At 27.8% G+C, this 24,175-nt stretch overlaps 1 protein-coding gene across 1 annotated transcript in view; it reads right to left on the reverse strand.

The window, feature by feature from the left end:
- Positions 1–3,687: 3,687 nt before the first annotated feature.
- The window catches only part of LOC149061015 (uncharacterized), an 84,180-nt gene continuing 63,692 nt past the window's right edge, over positions 3,688–24,175 (reverse strand). The window contains exon 2 of the mRNA XM_089218128.1: positions 3,688–3,786. Within this exon, the coding sequence (XP_089074254.1) occupies positions 3,716–3,786 (71 nt within the window). The 3' untranslated portion in view covers positions 3,688–3,715. The remainder of the gene's footprint in view (positions 3,787–24,175) is intronic.

Genomic DNA, 24,175 nt, shown 5'->3' on the forward strand with positions numbered 1-24,175 from the left:
TGTTGTCTGCTGAAAATAATGATCTATGGATTATAGAAAGTGACAATCTAAATTCAAAATTGTGGGTTATTAATGCTATTTTAACTTTTTAAGTAGTAGTTGATATTTTTAATAACATATGTAAAGTAGAGTCTCTAAAATATTAAAATGTAATAAATAGTTATGACATGAAAGATATGTTGATCAAACATCGACAATAAGAAATTGTAAATGTTAAATACTTTAACTACGTTAAATAGGTACGTAGTATAAGTATGGTATAGGTTATTAGGAAAAAATATACATTGTTATAGTGGGTAAAATTAATTATTGCGAGCTTTTTAATTTAATTTAATGCTTTATTTTAAACATCATTTTTTTTTATCAACAATCTGTTGCATATTTTTATAAATTGAATAGTATTATGAATGTGGCAGTGTTTAACCTAGATAATTAGTTTTTCATCTAGATAAAGATAAATATAATAGACACAAAATATATTTTGATGAAGATAAAAATAAACTCAACTAATAATTATTGACTTATTAGATAAAAGATAATCCAAATTTATCTAGACAAATAGTAGATCAAATCTAAAAAATAGTATTTGGTGCTTGAAATGTGTTTCAATTTTATTTGTTGCTTAAATAGTTTAAAAATTATTTTTTTTTAGAATAAAAAAGGCAGGTAAATTTTTAAAATATAACGTATTCATTTCTGCATTTAATTAAAGCTTTTATCTAAGCTTTTAAACTACAATATAATAACAAGCTAGCAAAAACAAGCTATAAACATTTTCAGATAAATTTAAAATGTTTAACCCTCTCAGTACGAGCATGCGCAACGCAACATATATTTTTTTAATAATAACTGGTATTTTTAATACCAAATTCGGATAGACTGAATTTTTTTAAGTCATTTCGACCTGTTAACTATGGCTCTAAAACCAAAATTGACTGAATAAGGGCAATTCAAATTTTAATAAATAATACATTTTTACGATTCATTATAAAATGCATTAGTTGCGATTCAAGAAACTAGATGGCCAGGGCAAGGAAACCTAAAAACAAATAATTTGACTTACTTTTACAGTGGGAGACTGGATCATCAAGCAGGGGTTGGATTTGTCATAAGCAACAAACTTTTACCTAACGTAAAACGCTTTGAAGCAATTAATTATAGAATATGTTATCCAGAATCAAAGTGTAAATGGTATAACTTAACTTTATAATCAACGGCTATGCACCTATTGAGGATAAGAATGAGTTAATTAAGAATGAATTATATAAAAGACTGGATACGGTATGTGACCTATTACCAAATTGGAAGGTAAAAATATTACTTGGAGATTTTAACGCTAAGATTGGTCAAGAACCTCTTTTCAGTCCGACAATAGGCAGAAATAGCTTACAATGCTTACATACGAACTCAAATGACAATTTTGTACAAGACTAATAAATTTTGCTATGGCCCGAAATATGGTAATAAGTAGCACTATCTTCCCTCATAAAAACATACACAAACAAACGTGGGTATCGCCAGATGGGCGAACGAGAAACCAGATAGATCACGTAGTAGTATATGGTATAATTAAAAGATATGTAATGGTAAATGTATGTACTTTGAGGTATGAACCTATGTACCTATGCATGAGAGGTAGTAGTTGAATATTAGATCATTTCATTGTGAAAACCAAGGTCAGATTTAGACTATCAATAAAATGGAAAGAGCAAAAAGCACCTGTCAAAAAAGGTTAACATTGCACCACTAAAGAATTCTCAGACGGCAGAACCAAACAAAAATAGGTTAAATGACATATTGTGATCAGCAGAAGAGGAAAGCAGTATAAATGAGATGTGGGAAAAAAACCAAAAAATCAGTCAAGAAAATGATAGAGGAAATTTTGGGTTTTCAAGGAAAACGATCAATAAATAAATGGTTTAATGAAGAATGCAGGACTACCATGGTAGAAAGAGACAACGCAAGAACAAAAATGCTAAGAGATTCAAGTGAAACCAATAAACGAGAATTAGCCTTACAACAAATAAAAGCAAAACAGATAATCAGGAAAAACAAATAAATGTGGGAGAAATCCAGAATATAAACTATCTAAAATAGCTACAAAAATATTACAAAACTATTCTTTGAAAAGGCAAATGAGGTTAAAAATGGAATTAAACCATTATCAACAATAATGAAAAATGACAAATGAACTTTAATTACCGATAAAGAAGAAGTAACAAAATAATTCAAAAAGGTTTTCGAGAAAATGTTGAATATATCAACCCAGTCAGAAACGAATGATAATAATGTTGTCACAGTAGAGCAATACTAGAAGAACCCTCATTGGAAGAAGTTGAAATGGTAGTTGGAATGCTAAAGAGAGGAAAGGCACCAGGAGAAGATTCAATAATTTCGGAACTTATAAAGAACGGAGGAAGAAAACTTGTAAAAAAATTCAGAGAAATTCAATGTTCCCTCAATTGTTGAACACATGGTATATATACAGTGGCGTATTTACGGGTTGGTCCAGGGGTACTGGGCTAGATAAATTACACAAGATAATTGGAGTTTTTATCTAAGAAAAATTAAAATATAACATTTTGATTTCTATCTAGATAAGAAAATATATAATCATGCCTAAATAACCCTCAACAATAGAATTCGATGCCAGTAATAAAGAAAAAAAGCTTTGTTTCTCAAAATGAAAAATTCTTTCATTGAGAAAAAGTACTCACCAAGATACCTAATATGAAATATATGAGCAATAATAAAGTATTGGAAACGTGTTTTTTTTATATTTTTGATTTTTTTTTTTAGATATTATGTATGGATAGCATATTGCACATTGTACACGAATATTTCTCCCTCTCCCTTGATGGAAATAACATGTCAACGACATTAAAACCGAGAGGATGATATATTAGTATTGAATGAAAATCGTTCACAACTTTCATGAGTGTATAAAGTTGCTTTTGAATATTTTGAGTGTCTAAATTCCATTGAAAAACTTACAACTTGTTGGTGTAATTTTCGCCTTGCACACAAAATATATATGGCCAAGGTTCTTCGTCAACTTTGCACATCTTTCACGCGTTAAACTATGTTTGCCCACGTTGTAATTTAATTAACGGATCGTAACAACAATATAATTTCCTACCACAATATATAAAACGGTGAACAGCTAATGGAATTGAACTTTTACAAAAACCTTCATTGAATTGTATGTATTATAAATTCTAAGGAGAGTAAAGTTTTCTGTAAAGCCATCTGATCAAATCGCTTTACGCATGTTTTCAAACAAGAGATTTTAGTCAGTAGATGAATCGCCAATATTAAGCGGAGATAATAACTTTTATTTTTAGTATAATACTTTACGAGTGAATAGTTAAATAATTTATAAAACAAATACAGGTTTGAAGGTAATCTTTATTATATTTCATATTTTTCTTTAATAGTGGTCAGTGACATATAAGTGATTAATACAAAAATAAAAATACTCAATGAGGTTAGGTTAACTCAACTAACTTTAACAAAGGTTTTTTTCATGTTGAAAACCTATCCCATTATAAAATAAGTGAAGTGAAAAGTGAAATAAAAAAATTCCCTGTTACCAACCGTAATAATATACTGTAATTAAATTTATGATATATGATATATATTATATATAATATAATATAATAATAATGCAAATTGACAACTGGGATGTATTGCTTGAAGTCTAGTGTCTTTAAAATTAATTATGGTTGTAGTAATATTGTTGACATTGAATGAATTGTTTTAGACATGACTGCGTAATTTTGAAATCTGGAAAAAATGAGCAATATTAATTCCAATACGTTTTGTATAGAAAATACTTACCAAAGTCATGAAAATCAAAAGAATCACAATATTTTTGTGAATGTATGTTAAAAAAAACATTGTTTTAATAATGTTAAAAATAATTATGACATTAATATTTGTGTTATCATGTTTATACAATTTTTAATTTATACAGGAAATGTTTGAAAACAATATCAACAAAAGGCAAAAATAATTGTGATTGATGTTTTTTCAGTGTATATTCTTTTATGCATTTTGGAATTTTTATTAGTTACATATAAAACTTAGGTACTGTTAAATATATTGTGATTTTATATGCGATAAAATAAACCTTGACAACATTCTTCTAGTTAATCACTCGTAAATACATATTTACCACGTATCCCTTCTGAGGAGCATCGCAAAACCTATTAGCTCTACCAGTCTCGAAAATTGAATATCAATATGCCAAGTTAGCATAACCTGAGCCAGCATGGGAAATTTGGAAATAAATGTGTTCCACTTGTCTATTAAATGTGTCAGTGGCGAGGCATACCAGTCCAGTTTTTGCATTCATGATTCTTGTCTGATACACTTAGCCCAAAAAAGCCACAGGTTAGTTGCCGTCACTGAATATCACAGACCACACCCCACGCCATGCTGCGACGAAAATACGAGTATGATTGCCATTTTAGATCATAATCATAATATAAATAAAAAATAATTGGGTGACAAAATGGTATATTTAAAACCTGCTGGACGATGTGTTTTAAAAACCAAATATGAACGTTGTAACCACGAGTGGCGTTACGTACAATTATGTCAGAAATAAAAAAAAAACAATAAAAGAAATAACGCCAACAATAACAGAATTTGAAACTGTACCAATATGTCAAACAATAGCAGCTCAACCAAAACCAAACTATGAAGATTTAATGTAAACAATATATTCAAGATTTTCTAGTAAATAATTTAGTTTTTTAAAAATAAGATAATTTTCTGTTTTTGATACTAGATCATATTATAAAGGTATGTAAAAAATAAGTTTCGAAATAATAATAGAAAATAAAATATGTAAAATTTATTTTTTATTATTAACTAAGCATCGGCAACTGGGGCCATTTTTTATCATGACGTATTATTTAATAAATTAAGAATAACATATATTATATTATGTATCTTGAGTGTAAATCCGTGTAGCAATAAACTTATTATTATTTGGTAAAGTGTTTTTAGATAAATATTATTTCAAATTGATTACTGTGTAGGTACTAGAAGTTAGAACTAGGTGGTGCCGCGTGCCCATAAGTAATATACGTATTATAATTTATAACAGCATGGTGGTTGACGGGCGGCGCACCAGTGATGTCTCACGTAAAACAAAACTTATGAATTTACGTGGAACCCATGGTCAGATAAACATTTTGAAACTACCGACATTTTTTTTATTTTTCACGCAATATTCGATTTCGTTATATAAAAAAAAAAAATATTTTTTTTGTTTGTTTTATATTCTTTTAACGACGTTCAATATTAAACAACCGATTTAAAGTTATAGAACGAGAAGAATCAATACCACTATATGTATTCAAATCTTGATTTAGATTACATTGAGCGTTTATTATAGACCGAAAAGGAAGAGCAACACTAAACCTGCCTGATGTGTCCCGTGACACTGTTTTACAAAACCACTTCTCGCATCGGTGCTAGGATGATCAAATGCAGGATCAGCCAGTTCTAGGTATTGATATCGTGTGTGAACGAACAGTAGCAGCAAGCGAACACGTTGGCAATTATCCAATGATCAGGGACAATATTATAACATTATTTGTCTTAAACAGTGATTGATCTGAATTCACCCCGAGTAACCTCCTTGGACACCGGTTGTTGAGAGAGGCCAATCACTTCTACATGGCACTTGTTAAGTTTAAAACCAAGTCTGGTGGCATAATATACCGTAATGGCTGAAACCTGTGACCCACTATTTAACGAAATTTTGTCACGCGTATTATAATAGTAATGATACAGTGGCCCAGTGGCGTGTTATACGCGGCGGTATCACTGCAGGTTTGATGATAATACGGCGCGGTAGTGTGCCGTATGATACAATGCTATTGATACGGCGGGCCTTACACGCGGCGACGACACGATAATGTATGATTATTCTAGCGTTCCTTCGGATAGGTAGCCGAGAATAATATTCGATGATACGCGGTAATGAGGTAACAATATATGACTATCCTAGCCTTCCTATAGTAAGGTGGCCGAGAATAGTATATAGTAGATCGACGAAATCACTGATACGGCTACGACTGACAATGTGGTACAGGTGGTGTACTGGTGACTGGGTGGTGTACGGCAACTTCATTGTTGGACGGGTCTCCAGCAATCGTAATAATTACCATGTAATTGGCCGAACGACTTATGCGATTCTAGCTTTCCAATAGTGAGGTAGCCGAGAGTCGCATTAGCCGCTAGCCAGGAATAACAGACAACTATAACGGTCCGAAAGAGGTGTCCGTGGCATCGTCACGGACGCTTTTATATGAATTTATGAATACACATGAGCCATGTAGAAGAGCGCCGTGACAACGTATATTCTGGCAGGTTTGGTACTGTTGTCCGACTTGCGCTCCCTGTTGATAACTTTGGTAACTATTCCCTTGGCTGAGCGCGTTTCATATACTTGTTTTCACCTTAGGCGTCACATCGCAAGTTTTCTTGTTACATATTTCAAAGGGACAAATAAAAACAATTTGACAGTGTGCACAGAAGCTAATAGTCGTTGATTTGCAAACGATTGTTTTAATGTGTTTTAAGCTATGATGTAATTATCAGCCGTTAAAGGAATCGCTTTCACTACTTTAAATCCTGAAACGGACATGCTTAAAATTAAAAAATGGTAACGTTGAATGTTAGAAATATCAGGGTTGTCATGAACTAATGATTGAAACATGTCACGAAACGATACCTAACCTAGGACATTACCATCCAATTTTGGCAATTCAATTTTTGGTAACACAATTGCCTGTGCTGTTTTTCGTGCACCAATAGAAACATTATTATTTGCAGTCACGTTAACAGAAGAGCTATGGAAGCCAGTAGCAATAAATTGAATGTTAGCACATACCGACATACCTCTTTCATAGTGTCAGTGACTTCAGGATCAACAGTTTCAAATTCAACAAGAGCATTTAATACTACTTGTTGTTCCAACTCTAATAATTGATCAATGAACTGTTTCAATGACAAGTGATGAGCTTCAAACAATGCGCGACATTCGACATCTATTTTAGTTTCTTCACCTGTAGTATTAATTTTTTTAATTGACCTTAACGATAAATCTCGTGATGCACAAGCACAAAATAAAAACCGTTTACTATCAGCATTGTCCAAGTCTTGACGTTTAGGTCTTCCCATATTACATGATTTTTAATAATAAGGAGCAAGCAAGACGGAAAATAATTCAGGATAATCAACAACAAAGCAATAATTAGAATTACACAAATTATCTGGTATAAAGGTTCAAATATTTAGTCGTGATAGCCGATAGCCGGTTCAACAGAACACGGTTGTACGTTGTACCTCAACTAGTTTTTGCAAACAAATAAAAATCCTACTTCCTTTTTTATAGTATATATATAAAGAAATTATATAACTATTTTGTAGTGAACTGTATAAAAGTATAAATTGTATTTTTGTATAGTACTATATTATTAATATGTATACATGAAAACAGATTAATATTATGTTAGTCCTAACTCAATACAAATAATAATTATAATAATAATGACAATCAGGAAAGCGACTGGTAATACCAAAAAACAACTGCTAACGATGCTGATAACAACAATCATCGAGTTAACAAAAAAAAAAATAATAATAATAATACGGGTGTGATACGTCGGACCTCCTGGTAGCTGACTGGACCCTTTGCACCATATGACGTAACTCTCAGTTGGCTAATACATCTGAACCATACAGTTTAAACGGTGAGATTTGGAGCTATATACAAAACAATCCCAGTGAACGGGTCTTTATCCGCAAGTGACACGACAAGGGGAAAGGTACGCAAATGGCGACGAAAACCACGTGTACTTCAAGATAAATCAATCTCGTAGGTCCACGATTTTACAACAGCGATGATATTAGAGGAAAAAGGATATCAACGGCTCAAAATATCGAACGTGAAGAATGACAACCATACTCATCATACGGCTACGCACAAAAAAAAAAAAAAAAACACACGTGATGAAAAAATGTAATAAGGAACACGGTTAATAAAAAGGCACTACATTGTATAAGCTACGAATATGGGTCGGTCACGGTAACGGTCACGACGACTAGACTACGGTGCTAACTCATGAGAGCACGTGGCGGAAATCAACGGTTGCCGACGGCCCATGCGTGACATGAACCGACTTTTTTCTCACAACCATATTACATGGTGCGTTCTAGTGAGCCTTCTAAACAACTATTAACAATAAAATAATATGGAATATTTATATTTTACATTTTTAATAAAAAATGTTCAAGTAAAAACAATGATAATACACTAAACATTTTTCGAATCCTAAGTACACAAATCTAAAAGTAAAAATACTTACTATTATTTAAGACATAGGTACTAAAAAATTAATAACTATCTATTTATATGAAAAGTTTTGAATCATTTATACGATGTTGAATTTCATTTAACTCTAAGTAGTAAAATTAAGTTTTTTTTTAATTACAATTAAAGTTGTATTGATTTTATTATATTTTAGATTCTATGAAAAAACTATGTTTAACATTCTAAGAAATTGTTATTTATTTTTAAAATTTTAAATACCCTTTATATAGATTCAACGAATATTAGTAGAACATTGAAGTTACTTAGTTAAGTTGAGTATAGTCGTTTGATATGAATGTTTATAAGTACGATTTAGTCTGATAATAAAGTATAAATATTTATATAATATTATATAATATATATATATATATACTCGTATATATATTTTATATAATATTTATAATAATAAGAAAAATAAATTATTTATATTATTGAAAAATATTCATTAAAACAATGAAAAAAATAAAATATTTCATTGGGATTCATATGTATCGGTAACAATTAATAGGTAAAAAATTCTCCTTTGACACAACTATTTATAAATATACAATATATATCATATTTTATTTTGCTGACTGTCGTATCCACCATTTAAATTTTTCATGAAATCTTACTAAAATTAGATTTTATTACAAATGGTTATTGCAATTCTATGCGAAATCATCCGTATAAAAATACTTTATTAATGTATAAAATATAAATATTATATTTCTAAATATCAAAAATAATTTTGATAAAATATAAATCCAATGCTTCTCGCAAACAACGGACGGAAAATAATATTTTTCTATAAAATAAATTAATAATTGTATGTGAAATAATACAAGTGTCAGGCATAATAATTTCGTTTATTTTTTTCTTGGATGTTGTTCATGCAAATATTTTTTACCAACATCGTCATAGCTATTATGAATAATTTAACTAATTGGGAGCATTCAAACTTGTTTCAATTTGTTTTATTTAAGTATAAATATTGTTGAGAATAAAACGTATATCTACAATTACCATGATTAAAGTCGTCATTATTTTAAGTTATGTTAAAAACGAATAAGCTGAAAAACTATTTTACTACTCTTGAAAAAAAAAAATGAATATTAAGTATATTGAACAATAATACATCATGATTATGAATGAATAAAATAGAAAGTAAACGGAAAGAAAATTAATGTTTTTATTCGAGTGTAATTCTGAACATCTCTCAAATGGTTTGCAGTGCTATCATATGTAGCTGTGGCATTTAGTACCTCTATTCATCCACTGAATATATCTTTTCCGTATACCCAATAAACTAAATGGAATATATAATTATATTATAAACAAAGCATAAGTACTGGATATATTTCACAATGATCTAAAGTAAAGAAATAACGTGTTTTTTGAAACAAGTTGGTCCTTTAAGTAAAATATAATTAAATAAATGCCAGTCTGTGTTAGTGCAATACTTATAAAATTTATTTTACTAGGAATGGAGTTCGATGTGGTAGTATATGAAATGGTTTTATTTGAAATTGTTGAAAAAGATCAATTAATCAATCGTAAAATTCAAAATTTGATTTTCGAGATCGGAGATTAGGTATATCAAAATGGTTGTTTTTAACAAAAAAAGTTAAATTATCTAATTACAAAAAAAAATTAATTTCTAATTCTGTTAAATTTCATAGATCATTTATTAAATAAAAATTTTTTTTCATAGTATATAGAGCTAATTCGAAAACAAATATTTTCATTTTATTTTATTTTTATTTTACCTAGGCAAAACACATAACATAAAATATATTAAAATGTATTTTGCTTTTGTTTACCAATATTCATTAGTAATAATTAAAAATAGGTTAATACCGTCGTATCTAAGGTTTTTTGATTTTGTAGAAATTATAACTTTAAATAAAAATAAAATAAACATATCTATATTTTTTTATATTTTTTGGTTAGCTACATACTTATAGAAAAATGTTTGAGGGATTTCGTGTATGTTTTAAAATCTAGACTACAACAACTGAAAATAAAGTGAATTATTTTTAATTAGTATAATTTTATTTCATGATTTTGGCTGTGAAAACAGCTTATGATGAGCATTATATTATAAATATTATATTATATTACTATGTTATAAGCCGAATGTGTTGTGCCAAAAATTGTATGTAAGTTACTTTTAAGAATTCCATAAAAGTTTAAAAATGTACATCATAGCAAGAAAATTTGACTATAAAAATATCACTGTCGTAATTTGTTTCCAAATAAAAATTAAAAATTAAATAAATAACACACTCGTCGTTTTAAAATAAAATTGCTGATTTATCACTCCTCTCAGAATCTATAACAAGTTCAAAACTCAATGAGGTATTGTGTATAATTGAAATCGAGAAGGTGATTTAATATTTTGATAATATTAAAAATGAAAGTTAAATAATGTTTAAAAAAGAAAAGTTTGATCATTCGTCAAAATAAAATACAAAAGAGAACGCATGTGTATAGTTATAAAATATAATCTACCAACCCCAGTCAGCACACGTTTTCAAGCGATTATTTAGATCTGCTGGGCAGTATTATTATTACTATCGGGTTTTCTTATATATTTATAATAAATATATTTTAATCATGACTTGCAGTCTATTGCAAACGGCGCCTACCGCCTCGCATACGTTGAAACACGACACGCCACACTCCGTGACCGTATGTAGTAGAATTAATTTAACAATTATTATTGAAATTAAATTTTCTGAAAATACATTTTTTCATCTGCGGTAATATTTTAATCAAATAAAAAGTCATATTATTTTATATCAAACATAAAATGTTAATTTGAATTATTTTGTGTGGCAGGACTCATTATCCCGTATATGGAATTCAAATTTTAATATAGGAGTACTTCATTATGTTTAAAAACACATTTTTTTTTTGTTGCAAATGTATAGAAGTAAACTAAGTACAGCCATTGAGTTTTCTTCTATAGATAACTGCATATATGTGAATTCAATTTTAAAGAAATTTTCAAATATTTAAATATGGAATACCGAAGACCATATTATTATACATTGTTTTAATTAGTGTCTTACGTATTTTTTTTTATTAGGGGGAACCCTTGGGAACATAGTTCATTGGGTATGGGGTGGGATGGTAGAGGTTATTTTTGTGTATTTTTTGTATATTTTTAAGTTGGTAGATTGTAACACGTATTTGTGTATGTGTGGCAAGGATAAGTTGCTAAAAATCTCGGATGGGTACGCTCAGCTCGTTTGCGCAGATTGAGCGTACGCCTGACCAAGCCACAGACAAAGCTTACGTTTTTGTAAGTTCCATTCATTTAATCTCATGGGACAATGGCTACATTTTTCTGGTTTAAATAACCATTTTTAATAATTTTTAATTTAATCAAGTGAAAGAATAATTTTGAAGGAAAGTGATAATGACTTGATTTATAACGACACAAACCAAACAATATCATATAATAGATTTTTTTTTAATTCAAACAAATTTGAAATGTGTTGAAAGCAAAGTAATGAGAAATTAAGAAAAAAATTTACTTATTAACTATAATAAAAATAAAGTTCCATTTTAAAACCAATTATTTTAGTATCGACTACCAAAGTATTTTCATTTAATATTATTCGCAATACATAATTCATAAACTTTTTCTGGTCTTAAAAATTACCACATTTGATCATATTTATCATATAAAAAGTATATACCTACATTAAAATAAAATAACGGATAATATTATAATACTTAATAGATTCATTAGTTGAATTATACATTATAAATTATAATACATTCAATGAAAATGATTATTATTAAAATAATTTTTTTTTATCTAGCTTAGATATAATCTAGTTCTTTATTTAGTTTAACGGTTGTAAAATGATTTGCGAATTCTGAAAATCAATTGGCAAAATGTTGGTGTCATTTTGGAATCTTTAGCTCAAAAGGGGAGGGGGCTGCGTAAAGTTGGTCCCCTGTGTTATTTTGTTTATAGAGGGCAGGGAAATGACTTGCAAATTCTGTAAACCAATTTGCAAATGTTTACAAATTATTTACAAAATGAGTATATAACTTTCAAAAAAATTGGTCATGGTGGAGATGGGGACAACTTCACGTACATTATATCGGGCACAAAATTAGTTTCGTATATCATATTTTAATTTCATAAGTTATCGCATTTCGTTATTTTGACATTGGATTGGTAAACCATCTCTGAAAATACATTAAATTACTATGTCTGTGGCTTAGATGAATTATTATAAAATAACTAAATTTAATAAAAATAACAAATAAATAAAGGTTTAATAAAAACATATATATTTAATTCAATATTTATAAATTCACGTATGAGCATAGGTCTTATAACTCAAAAATCATCACAATTTTAATTTTAAGATTCTGATTATTTGATATTAAAAAAAATAATAAATAATTTTGAGAGATGTATAGGTAGTCAACTGATTTGTCCATAGTTTTAATAATTTTCTGATAAATATTTAAAATTACAAAAGTTTCCTCTTTAAAGTGTCATAATCTGTGTCATCATTTCAATATACCAAGAAGCAATACAAAATATATTATAAAACTTTTAGAGTCACTGAACTTCACTAAAAGTCATAAAACAAAATAACGAACAATTTATGAACTGGCAACCGGAAACTCTAAAAACGCAAGACTTCGAATTTAATGCCGCTTTATTTCAAACTCTTTACTTAAATAAATACTACAAATACATATTTAGCACCCAAACTTCGTTTTAAATAGGCTAAACGGACTAAAATATTAAATAAAATTATTTAATTATCATACTATCATACTAAAGTTATGATATTACTAAGCTATATAATGTAAGATTCATTAACTTAGGATTTTAGAACCACACTTAGCTCTTATAATAAATAAATAAATAATCAATAATGAGAGAACAACTCTAAATGACTGATAAGTTAGCAATATGCTTTTAGAATATTTTAGAAATATGCATTTATTCTATAAAAAGTATTGAAATTTACAATTAAACTAACGAAATAAGAAGTATATTATCTCCTTTTTTAAACTTAGGTTTCCGTAAGTTACCTACTTAGAAATGTATATTAGAACATAATATTTAGATAATTGGACACACATGTGTCCATCCTTTATTTGTATACTAGAAATACGTTTATTTTTAAAGTGAATAATTCAAATTTGTAAAAGTTCATTTTTTAATTCAGTTTAATTTATTTTATTTAAAAGAAACTTAAGTTAATTATTATAGTTATGTACATTTTCTTTTTTAATTCAGTTAAATAGAAAACAAAAATTAACGTTTTAACTTTTAATAAGTTAATTTTTCTATATATATATATATATATATATAACCACTGCATATATTGGGAGAAGTATAATACATGTATGATTTAGACTTAACTAAAATTGTAAAGTGTTTTAACAGTAACTATCAACAATTTATGACATATTACATCATTATGAAAATAATATCTCATTATTTGTTCTTTTGGGACTTGTTCAAACTTTTTTATAAGCAAACATAATTGCTATCATCATTGAACCCTAATAAGCATGGCGTAATAAATCATATACATATTTTAATTGAAAAATTATATTTCAGAGTAACATGAAATACAATTCAAAATTGTCTTACACGTGAAATCATTGTATTATATTATGTTGTTTATATTGAATTTTTTCCAATGAGTATATTATAAAACTGATAAACGATTTTCAATAATTACTGTAATTTTTTTAGTTTAACTACCAATCGTTCTCACCTCAAAAATAACGCTGAGCACACACACACCTGTATAGATGAATTTTTTGTATCGAACTTTTCGTGGTAAAACGTCGTTGTAGTTGGCGGCTGGTCGGCGGGCGGTTGAGTGGTATAAGTTTCATGTTGATCAAACAAAAGCCATTAAAGTCCGTTTGCTCAAAAGTCTGAAGGCACCGATGGAATTCGCACGTTCAGGTATGTCACACACTACTACACGACCTGCGGACCTACACACTCACATGAACACATATACATATACACATCACCCACACGCACGCGACACAGGTAATCACCCTCTATCCCATCATTTGTCGCTGTAACAAGGTCGTTCCCATCTACCCTCGGGTTGGAGGATTGGGGTCCTGTCAAATATATCATTTTCAACGGTTCGCCTCATTCACCTCGTCATCCAACATGCACAACACCCTCCCCCGCCGGCCAGTATCTATACATTATACAAAATAATATATATGTATATTGTATACAGCCGCTGACGTTGTTCTCGGCGATCGGAAATTTCCGGTCGTTGTCGCGCACAAACGTAACGGAGGACATCCGCCTATATACAGAAATGACAGAATATAATATCGTGGTACCATTTTCGTTTGCCGTTTCCCCGTTTCACATGTTATTTTTATTTCTCGTCGTTTTTTCTAGCACGTCGATCCCAGCATTTTCACCGTGTCTGCGCTACCCTTAAGTATACACGATAATCGCGTTAACCTGTCACACGGCGATCACCACGTCGTTTGGTACGTGACATTGAGTGCAATCGATCGTGGCCAAAATCGCAAACGCAAACTCATCGGCTCTTTTTAATGGTCATTCGTTTGTCGACAAACCAAGCAGCTCTATATCCATCTAAAAGCGGAAGACATGTGATCGACGTGTACTATTACAATCAAATCTATACTTAAAGTGGTACTTCCTGGGTTGATCGTAATACTCGACCAACGTGTATCGAATAATAACCTAAAAAATCAGTAAAAATACGGTTCATGTATGAACAAAGTGATGTATGCTTGCTATAAGACGTCTGCAAGGTATCACGCATCGTATAAAACTGTTATTCACTTCAATCCCATATTGTTCGATATTTTTTAAGAAATTTTAAATTATCGCATTGTGATCAACTTTCGATTAAATCTTGAAATTATTTTTGTTATTGTTTTTAAATCACTAAACGGTAATCGTAGGTATGTAAAGACTGAGTAATTCCTTAATACACAATATATGTTTAAATCTTCAAACATAAAAATTTACACTACAGTGTTTGCAAATATTATATATTATCTAATATATTATATACTATTATAGGTAGGTATTTTGTAGAAAAATAAAACATATTTTACTTTTATGACCTCTAGGTGGTAAAAAAAATATCTTTTGCAGACGTGGTGGGTAACTTGTTATTGTTTGTATTAAATAAATAAATGGTTGTCAATTTCGATTTAGTTTAGGTTGAACGACAGCGAAAATGGCTTAAGCCGGAAGTGAGTGCTACGACTTACAATTAATAAAGATAAATTTAAAAAAATATGATTGTATGAGTTTTTATGACACAGTACTATTCGATATTCTCGATGTGTACAAAAACAAGAAAATCTCATCAACGTGTTAAAGTGAGGAAAATTGAGATTCGTTCTCGTGATAAACGATGAAAACGACACAATCACTGTACGTGCTGAAAATATATACGATTCATACAGAATATTTATATTAACATTTTCTATACATCATATAATTTTTAAATTATTTTGACTTATGTTGAGATATTTAGAAGAATATGCAATTTTCGATTATTGTTCGTTTATTTTTATACTTGTGTCGATAAGACAATTTTACTCGTTCAAAAACTTGAAAAATTAATAAAAAGCTTACCAAAAATTTTTTTTGTAATAAATCAACAACAAAATTAAGCATGAAAATATAATAATTTTTATGAGCTTCTGAATTTCAAATTTTGACAAAATAATATGTAATAATCACAATAATTTTCAAATTATTTCAAATTAGAAATTCGTAAAAATTTTTTTTTTTTAAATCTAAGATTTGAACAAAAGTTCATTTATTTATTAAGTTTCTTAATTGATAAAAAAATGCATACCAGAAATAAAAATTAAATCTTTTATTAGCATTTTAACTACATATTCTTACTATTTCTTTCTTTATAGAATATATTTATTTTTTATTTTGCCTTAATTCAAAAATGAATAAATTTAGCTACTTTAAATTTACACCAAATGTTTATATTATCATTTGCTATACTTGAAAATGTTCGAAATCTTTTGACTTGATTTGGAGTGTTAACTGACATTTTCAATTTTCAATTTTTTTTTTTTCCATAAATTTCAATAAAATGTTTTTCATTGGGTCATAAAGCTTGAAAATGTAACACAAGATCCTTGATACTATATTTGTTAGTTAGCCATTTGTCAGTTGACAAAAATCAAAAATTACATGGAAGATTTTTTTTTTATAAATATTTAAGCTAAACATTTTGTGAAAATTTAAAATATAAAATTTAAAAAAAAAATTCAGTCTTAAAATATTTATGTGAAGTTCAACTTGTATAGCTAATGATTAAAAATTTAAATTAAGGGTCCACGTAAGTAGCCTATACTGTAATCAAAAAATCTGAAAAAATTGTATCACAGTTTTTGTTTTGCGATTTTAAGTTAAAATTTGGACGGAATTACATTATATATACTTTTAGGTATGTTTATATATTGGGTGGCAGTATTGTGATGAACAGTTCACACCCGTTCCTGGTTTTTGAACAGGAAAAAATCAAGGTATGTTTATATAATATGAAATATCTTAGCCAACACACCGCCTCCGTTCACAATCATTTTTCGTCTACAGCGATATAAAAAGATATGAAAAGATTTTAGTATTTATTATAATGTCTTAAAAAATATTTTAGCTAAAAACAAAAAATGATCAGTTTGAATATAACTAAAAATAAAGCACCCAAACAATAAAACGAATTTTATAAAAATTTGAGTTGTAGTATGAGTTTTTTATGTTTTATTTTTTATGATATTCACTTATTTAAATTCATTTATCTTAAATAAATCAATCATAAAATAAAAACTAACAAAAACATAATATACCTTGTCTTTATAGTGCCGAAATGTGGTAGGTACACAATATGTTGTTTGTCTAAATAATATTTTTACTTTAATTTTTTAATAGCGTATCAGATTACTTAAATAAGAAATTAAATTCACTCTAAAATAAAAAATAATAAAAAATACAAACAAAAATAATCAGAAATACATTTAATAAAATAAAAAAATAAAATTTTCTCACTCAAGTGCTTTATTGTTTTTTTTTCCCCTCAAATTGCTTTATGTGTGTTAAATATGTTAACATGCATTTACATTGTCTGGCATGAAATTATTTAGTATTAAAATTCAACTTCCAAATAAAGTTCACATTCTAATACAATCAATGTACTTTAAAAAATTGAACAATAGCATTAGTGACTAAGTAAAGACAACTCATAAAAAAAATGGTTTTGTAAAATATTTTTAATAATTAATTTGGATATATATATATATATATTTGTATATATTTTTAAAACGTTTGAATTAAAAGCGATTGGTAAATATTTCGTTATCTAGTCACGGTTCTTTTAGAAAAACAATTTATTGTTATTTTATGTTTACAAAAACTCATTAGAAAATTTAAATTATAATAAACATTTTCTGAACATTTCGTTACCAATATCGAGATTAATAATTATTCCGGGAAAATATAACAATGAAAAAATACCAGAGTTATTATCGAAGAGCGTTAACTAACTTATATTTTTACAGGGTTGTGCGAAAATAGTAATGTAAAAGACATTGGAAAATATGAAAATTATATATACTTTGTAGATGATATAGCATTAATGAAAAATGAATTGATTATTAAACTGTTAAAATTATGTGTTTTAATATACTTTTAATCAACTAGTACTCAATAGAAAAGATACATCAAATTTTTATCGAGATCAATCAATCAGCATAATGGATGATCTTTACAAATACCAATAAAAAAAGTATATAGGTATTATATCCATTTTGACTTTAGTCACGACTTTAAGCAAAAAAATCACAGTTATTAAGCTAGAAACTTATCAATTTAATCAATTTTTAATGGTAATTTAAACTAGTAAGTTATCATTTTATCAATTTAAAATATATTAAAACTTTTTACAAGTACCTAAACTAACCTCCATCATCATCAGTATCTAAAGGCCTAGCCTTGTTGTTGTAGTCAATTATGTCTGTCATATGCCATCCTCTTGAGACTTTGATAAGAGGTACAACCCATTCGTTGGAAGATTTCTTCAAAGAAAGATTTACATGGTCTTCCCCTGGTTCTTTACCCTCTATTTTTCCTTCCATAATGATAGTGATGAACACATTGTGTCTTAGTAGATGTCCAATTAGCTTAATTGTTCTTTTCATTATTGTGTTCATCACTGTTCTTACTTCATTGATCTCGTTTAGCATTGCTTAATGTTAGGTTAGGTTAGGTTAGGTGGCAATAAATCAGCAAAATTAAATTATGAAATGTAACTTTGAACGCGAGGCAAGTCTGGTATTGTCCCGATTATCCCCCACGTATGTATAATTGTGTTTTTTTTAACCAATAAACTATGGCGGCGTCGGAGCAGTTCCCGCGGCGTTGCTTTGAATAAAAAAAAAACGTTAGGTAACCTCTTATGTTCTCTCCAACTTGTTTCAGTTATTCTCCTTCATATCCACATCTCTATAGCTTCCAGTTTATCTTTTACATACTTTTCTATCGTCCACTATTCACAACTATATAGTAATATACTACAAATGTATCTTTTTACGGATTTCTTTCCTAAACTTATATTTAGATGTTTATTAGTAAGAAATTTCCGTTTTTTCTCGAATGCTTGTTTTGCTTATGCAATTCGTCTTCTTATTTCTTTTGTAGATTTATTTTCATCTGTTATCAAGCTACCTAAATAGCATAATTCGCTTACTTGTTATAACCGTTCATTGTTAAGCGTTATTTATTATAACTTTACTTATAATCATCATTTTTGTTTTTTTGTAGTTAATTTTTATCTTTAACTTATCTAGATGTAAGTCAAGTACCTAAACATCAGAAGCTATAATTTTTAATTTGTTAGGTCAATGCGTATTGAATATAAACACCAAATTTCAATTTAACTGTACTTGTTAAAATAAACACTTGTGATAATATATTTTAAATTTAATCAATTGCATTAATAAAATATATTTATATTATACTTATTAATTGAAAGTAGTCAAAAATGTATCTAATCAATAAAAATATTAACTTAGAAAATGAAAAAAATTAAACGAAAAATATACATGGATAATTTTAATTAAAATTGAACTACGTGATCGGGTAGGTAATGTTTAGGTACCGTTTTTCTAATTAATTGAATTGAATACGTTTAACAAACTGATTAAATAACATATTAATTATAACTGAGAAAGTCTATGTTTATTGTACTATCCGAATTGTTTTACCGTAAACTTATGATAAAAATGTTCTATTAAATTTAATCTAACTACCTATTAAATTAGAATCTTTTGGTGTATTTTATTATAAAGTATGGTAAAGTAACTTAATAATAATAGAATTACATAACGTCTGGTTCAATTAAAAATATAAATTTGTATTCCATATTATAAAAAGCGAGTAAGTAAGTGATGTCGCTCTGCAGTACAGTAGGTTACAAATGGGTTACGGTAATGCATGATATTAAATTTGAATTCAATGATTTAATATCATTATATACGAAAAATAATTTTGAGTGGAGACGGTTTATCAGTCTAGGATATGTTGTACTACATTAATTATATTTTTATAATTAAAAAAAAAGTAAGTTAGCACTTCGGTGGTAGATGTTTGTCCATCGTCACTTCGGTCTTCGGTCTTCGGACAGGATAGTGTAATATATTACTGCATTCGATTTGAATGCAATGTTGCATTCGATAAAAAATGATTCTGAGCGGATGAGGGAAACGTTTTATTTGATTTTATTCTTTTCTATGGTGATAAACAAAGTGTTATAAGAACAGCTAAAGAACGATTTATATAAATAGGTAATTTATAATTAGGAAATATCATAAAAATTTAAAAAAATACAAAACATAAGAAAAAGCTCAAATGTTTTGAAAATTTTACCATTTCTAGCTAAGGATAATAAAAGTAAACAAACCAAATTTCAAGTTTTTACGAATGTTTTAACCGAATTACAAGAAAAAACTCCCAAAATTAAAATGTCTATAAATAGGCTAAAATTGTCCAAGCTTTAAACCGTAAGGAACAAAATATAACAAAAAAGATCTCTTGTCATTTTTCATTTAATAAACAATATTTCTGGTAGAAAACGTCGTCCGTAATTATTTAATATTTTAAAATAGTAAAATCGAACGTTTTTTCTCCTTTAACCGCTTTTATTTCGAGCACCGTTTTGAAAATCAAAAAATAACCTATCTAAAGTACCAGATCAAGAATATTACCTTTCAGAAAATATGCTACACATGATACTTTTAAGCAAGTTTAGAGGGAGAAAACATGTTAACATTTTAAAAAGGAAAAAGAAATAAACATCATTGTACCAATACATTCCTCACTCCAGTAAAAATCTAAAAAATTATAATTATATAATTTATGAATGAATTTAATCAAATAGTCTCTCTTAATTGCACTTCGTAACGGTGAATTGTGATTTTGAAAAAAATATTATAAATTAAAGTTATTGTTGACAATTTTTTATGAACCCATCATATTGAAGCAAAGGGATATTTTATTTAGTGGGTTGATTCAAATCTTTCGTTTAAATAATATCTGAATATAATAATTAACTAAAATAAATTGAATATTTACAATATAATATAAAGACACGTATACGTGTATGTACCGAAATTGCCTATATATTGCGCCGTATAACCATATAAATTAATTATTATTGCATTAGAAACGTAACACTGTCATTCAAATATATGTGAGGATTAATTATACTATGCATTTAAATTATTCAAGAAATAGAAGTTACTATTGTACAAGGATTTAAATATTTGCATGAAAATATATTACAAATAACGGCCCTTAAAACAATGAATTTGTGATTGATCATGATTTAATTCGATTTAAGGTTACCAAACAAATTTTTTAAATCTTAAGTGGAGGATAAGTTTTATTATTAATTTCAACTTAAAATTGACGATATACTTAACTGTTTAATACCTTCTTACAAATTTTAATTAATAATTAACCAGTTTTCAATCTTTCATTTTCACTTGCCACTAATTTTCAAAACAGTCAATTGTATAGATCATATTATATGCAGATCATTTGGTTCAAATTTGACTACTGCAATTAGAGAAACTGCTTTGGAAAGTTTTCCAAACAAGGTCTAATAAGTATTCGTGAGAAATACGATCAAAATGTGTATGAAAAGGACACGTGCAAAATCTTCGATATTGAACGTTAACCTTAAGGGCGTATTGTGCAGTAGCTTATAGTTTCACAGTATTCGAGTTTTCAAATCGAATACACAACGTGTTTACGAATTTATGGCCAAGAGCGGTTTACTACGTTAATGAATAAAACTCTAAGACGCAGTATCTTTTCCATTTTTTTTTCATCCAGACTAGAGGCAAATGACAATTCTTAAGTCTCGATATAATTTTACAATTGCATATTATTTTATGATACTTTGGTAATTATTGGTTTCTTATCAAGGTATTTGATTACCATAACAGTGTATTAACATGACATGTATACTACATTTTTTTTTTTCATTCCTAAATTCATGAATTTTAAAGTAGTATAATTTATACGAAACAAATTAAAAATCATCTACCTTGAACAATAACGGAAATAGTACTGATGGTACTAATATTATAAACCTAAAATTTGAATAAATAATGAAATATTAAAACTAATTAATCGAAATTACAAAATTGAATTATATTATTTGTTGGTTTGGTTTACTCACTCTAAAATATTAAAACTACTCTCAAAAAACATATGTTTCCAAAACAAATACAATTTCCATAAACTAATTAACCATCATAATATATTGATATACAAATATTATCTTTTACTTACGACCCACATAGCAATACATTATTGTACCCTAATTGAATTATTCTAAACTTATTATTAGGTAAGATATATATTATTGTGCATATTCGTTAAAAAATCCAGTTTATTTTAATGAATTTATTAGCTACATACGTGTGGCAATATCACTATGTATATTTTTAGATTTTAAAAGTTACTATTGTACTATAAGATATTAACGTTTTATACAATTTTTAAGCATACACTAAATGGTTTTTTTATTTATTCCTAATTTGTCTAACCTTGAGTTCTGAAACATTCAATATAAATTAAATCAGAAGGAAAAATTGTGAAGCACATATTATAAGTATTTTAAAGGAAATTTTCTTTACATTATTTATATATAAATATAGAAAAAATTATATATTGTATAAAAGTTGTATTGAAATAATTTGTATAAAGTACAATAATATTTTTCAGTTTAAATAATTGGTGCACGCCACGTTATATAACCTATATGGCAAACTTAAAACAAAAATCCAAAGCGTTTTATTTGATCAGATATACCTTCTTATATCAGTGTTTCTAATTATTCACAAACATAAATGATTAACTAGCAGAGGATCGAAAATAAAAGAAACCCAAGAAAAAATTGAGCATAAAACGGAAATATAACTATCTGTCATTATTAATTAACATTTGTGTAAGTAACTGCTGCCTGTAACACTCCGCTGAAGCTGAATGATAAATCGTTTCAAATCGGAGGCAATGAGATAACTGTTTTACATTTCCCGTTTAAATACTGACCCGGGCGAGCTTATCGAACATAGTGTCTAATGACACGTATCGTAACTTGGCGATTATCAACAGAAAATTTAACTTATTGTACCCAACAGGCGGCAAAGCCAACAAAAACCACTGAACAAATTTAATGCGCATAGTAAATAAAATGTGTTACCATTTAAAACCCGTACTAGGTATAATATAATATTTATTGATATTGGACGAAAAGAATATTGTTACTTAATATTATGCAAAACAGTAAAATTCTACGAGTACAATTATTGAATATTTCAAATTAACTCGGCATTGAAGACATACCGATCTATTTTATTTTATGTCTAAACACAGCTGAACTGAAAAATTGTAGTTTGTATTACCTGATCTATTCCGTCTAAATGCCATGTTATGTTACAATGTTATTAGATTCAAAAACCAAACGTTATAAAACACATAGCTAACATCAAGAAGGTTTTTCGTATTGATAAAAATTAAGAAACTTCGTTAGTAATACTGACGTTTATATTAAATAATCAAACAAAGCAATTTCGATATATCTTAAAAATATATGATTTAATGCTCATCACGTATTCGCATTGATTCACCAACTATTCTAGGGTCTTAAAAAAGTTAATTTTACTAAGTATCATAACTTATATAGGGAAGCTTATACCAACTTTATCGAATTCAAATACATTATTTGTAATACATTACGTTGTTATTATCTTTTAAGATAGTTTAAAAAAAACAACACATTATATTACTATTAACATATAACGTTTAAATATCTTAGTATATTTTTTTCGTGAACAAATTCAGTAATAATTCTGAAATAAATCAGAATAATTATATAGGTTTAAAGTTTTACTTTAAATCAAATACAAGATTAATACATAAATATTAAATTTGAGAGTATTCAAATGCTATCTATCGTGTATAATACTCAAAACTTTATAATTTAATTGGAAATACGATTGCAATTACAATCTTGCCATCCTGCCATCCTCTGTAAATTGCTTTACTTCTATAATGAAGTATTCACTGTAGGTGCATGAATGGCAAAATGAAAATCAATACAATAATCTCAATTCAAAAATAGTAATTTATCAATTATGTCAATGTATATACATTATAGATTTTGAGCGGAGAGATAAATGTATTGATTTTACAATGAT

This window comes from Diuraphis noxia, unplaced genomic scaffold (genome assembly GCF_037042655.1).
Source record: "Diuraphis noxia isolate RWA-SAM2 unplaced genomic scaffold, SU_Dnox_SAM2 contig0001, whole genome shotgun sequence".
Lineage (NCBI taxonomy): Eukaryota > Metazoa > Arthropoda > Insecta > Hemiptera > Aphididae > Diuraphis > Diuraphis noxia.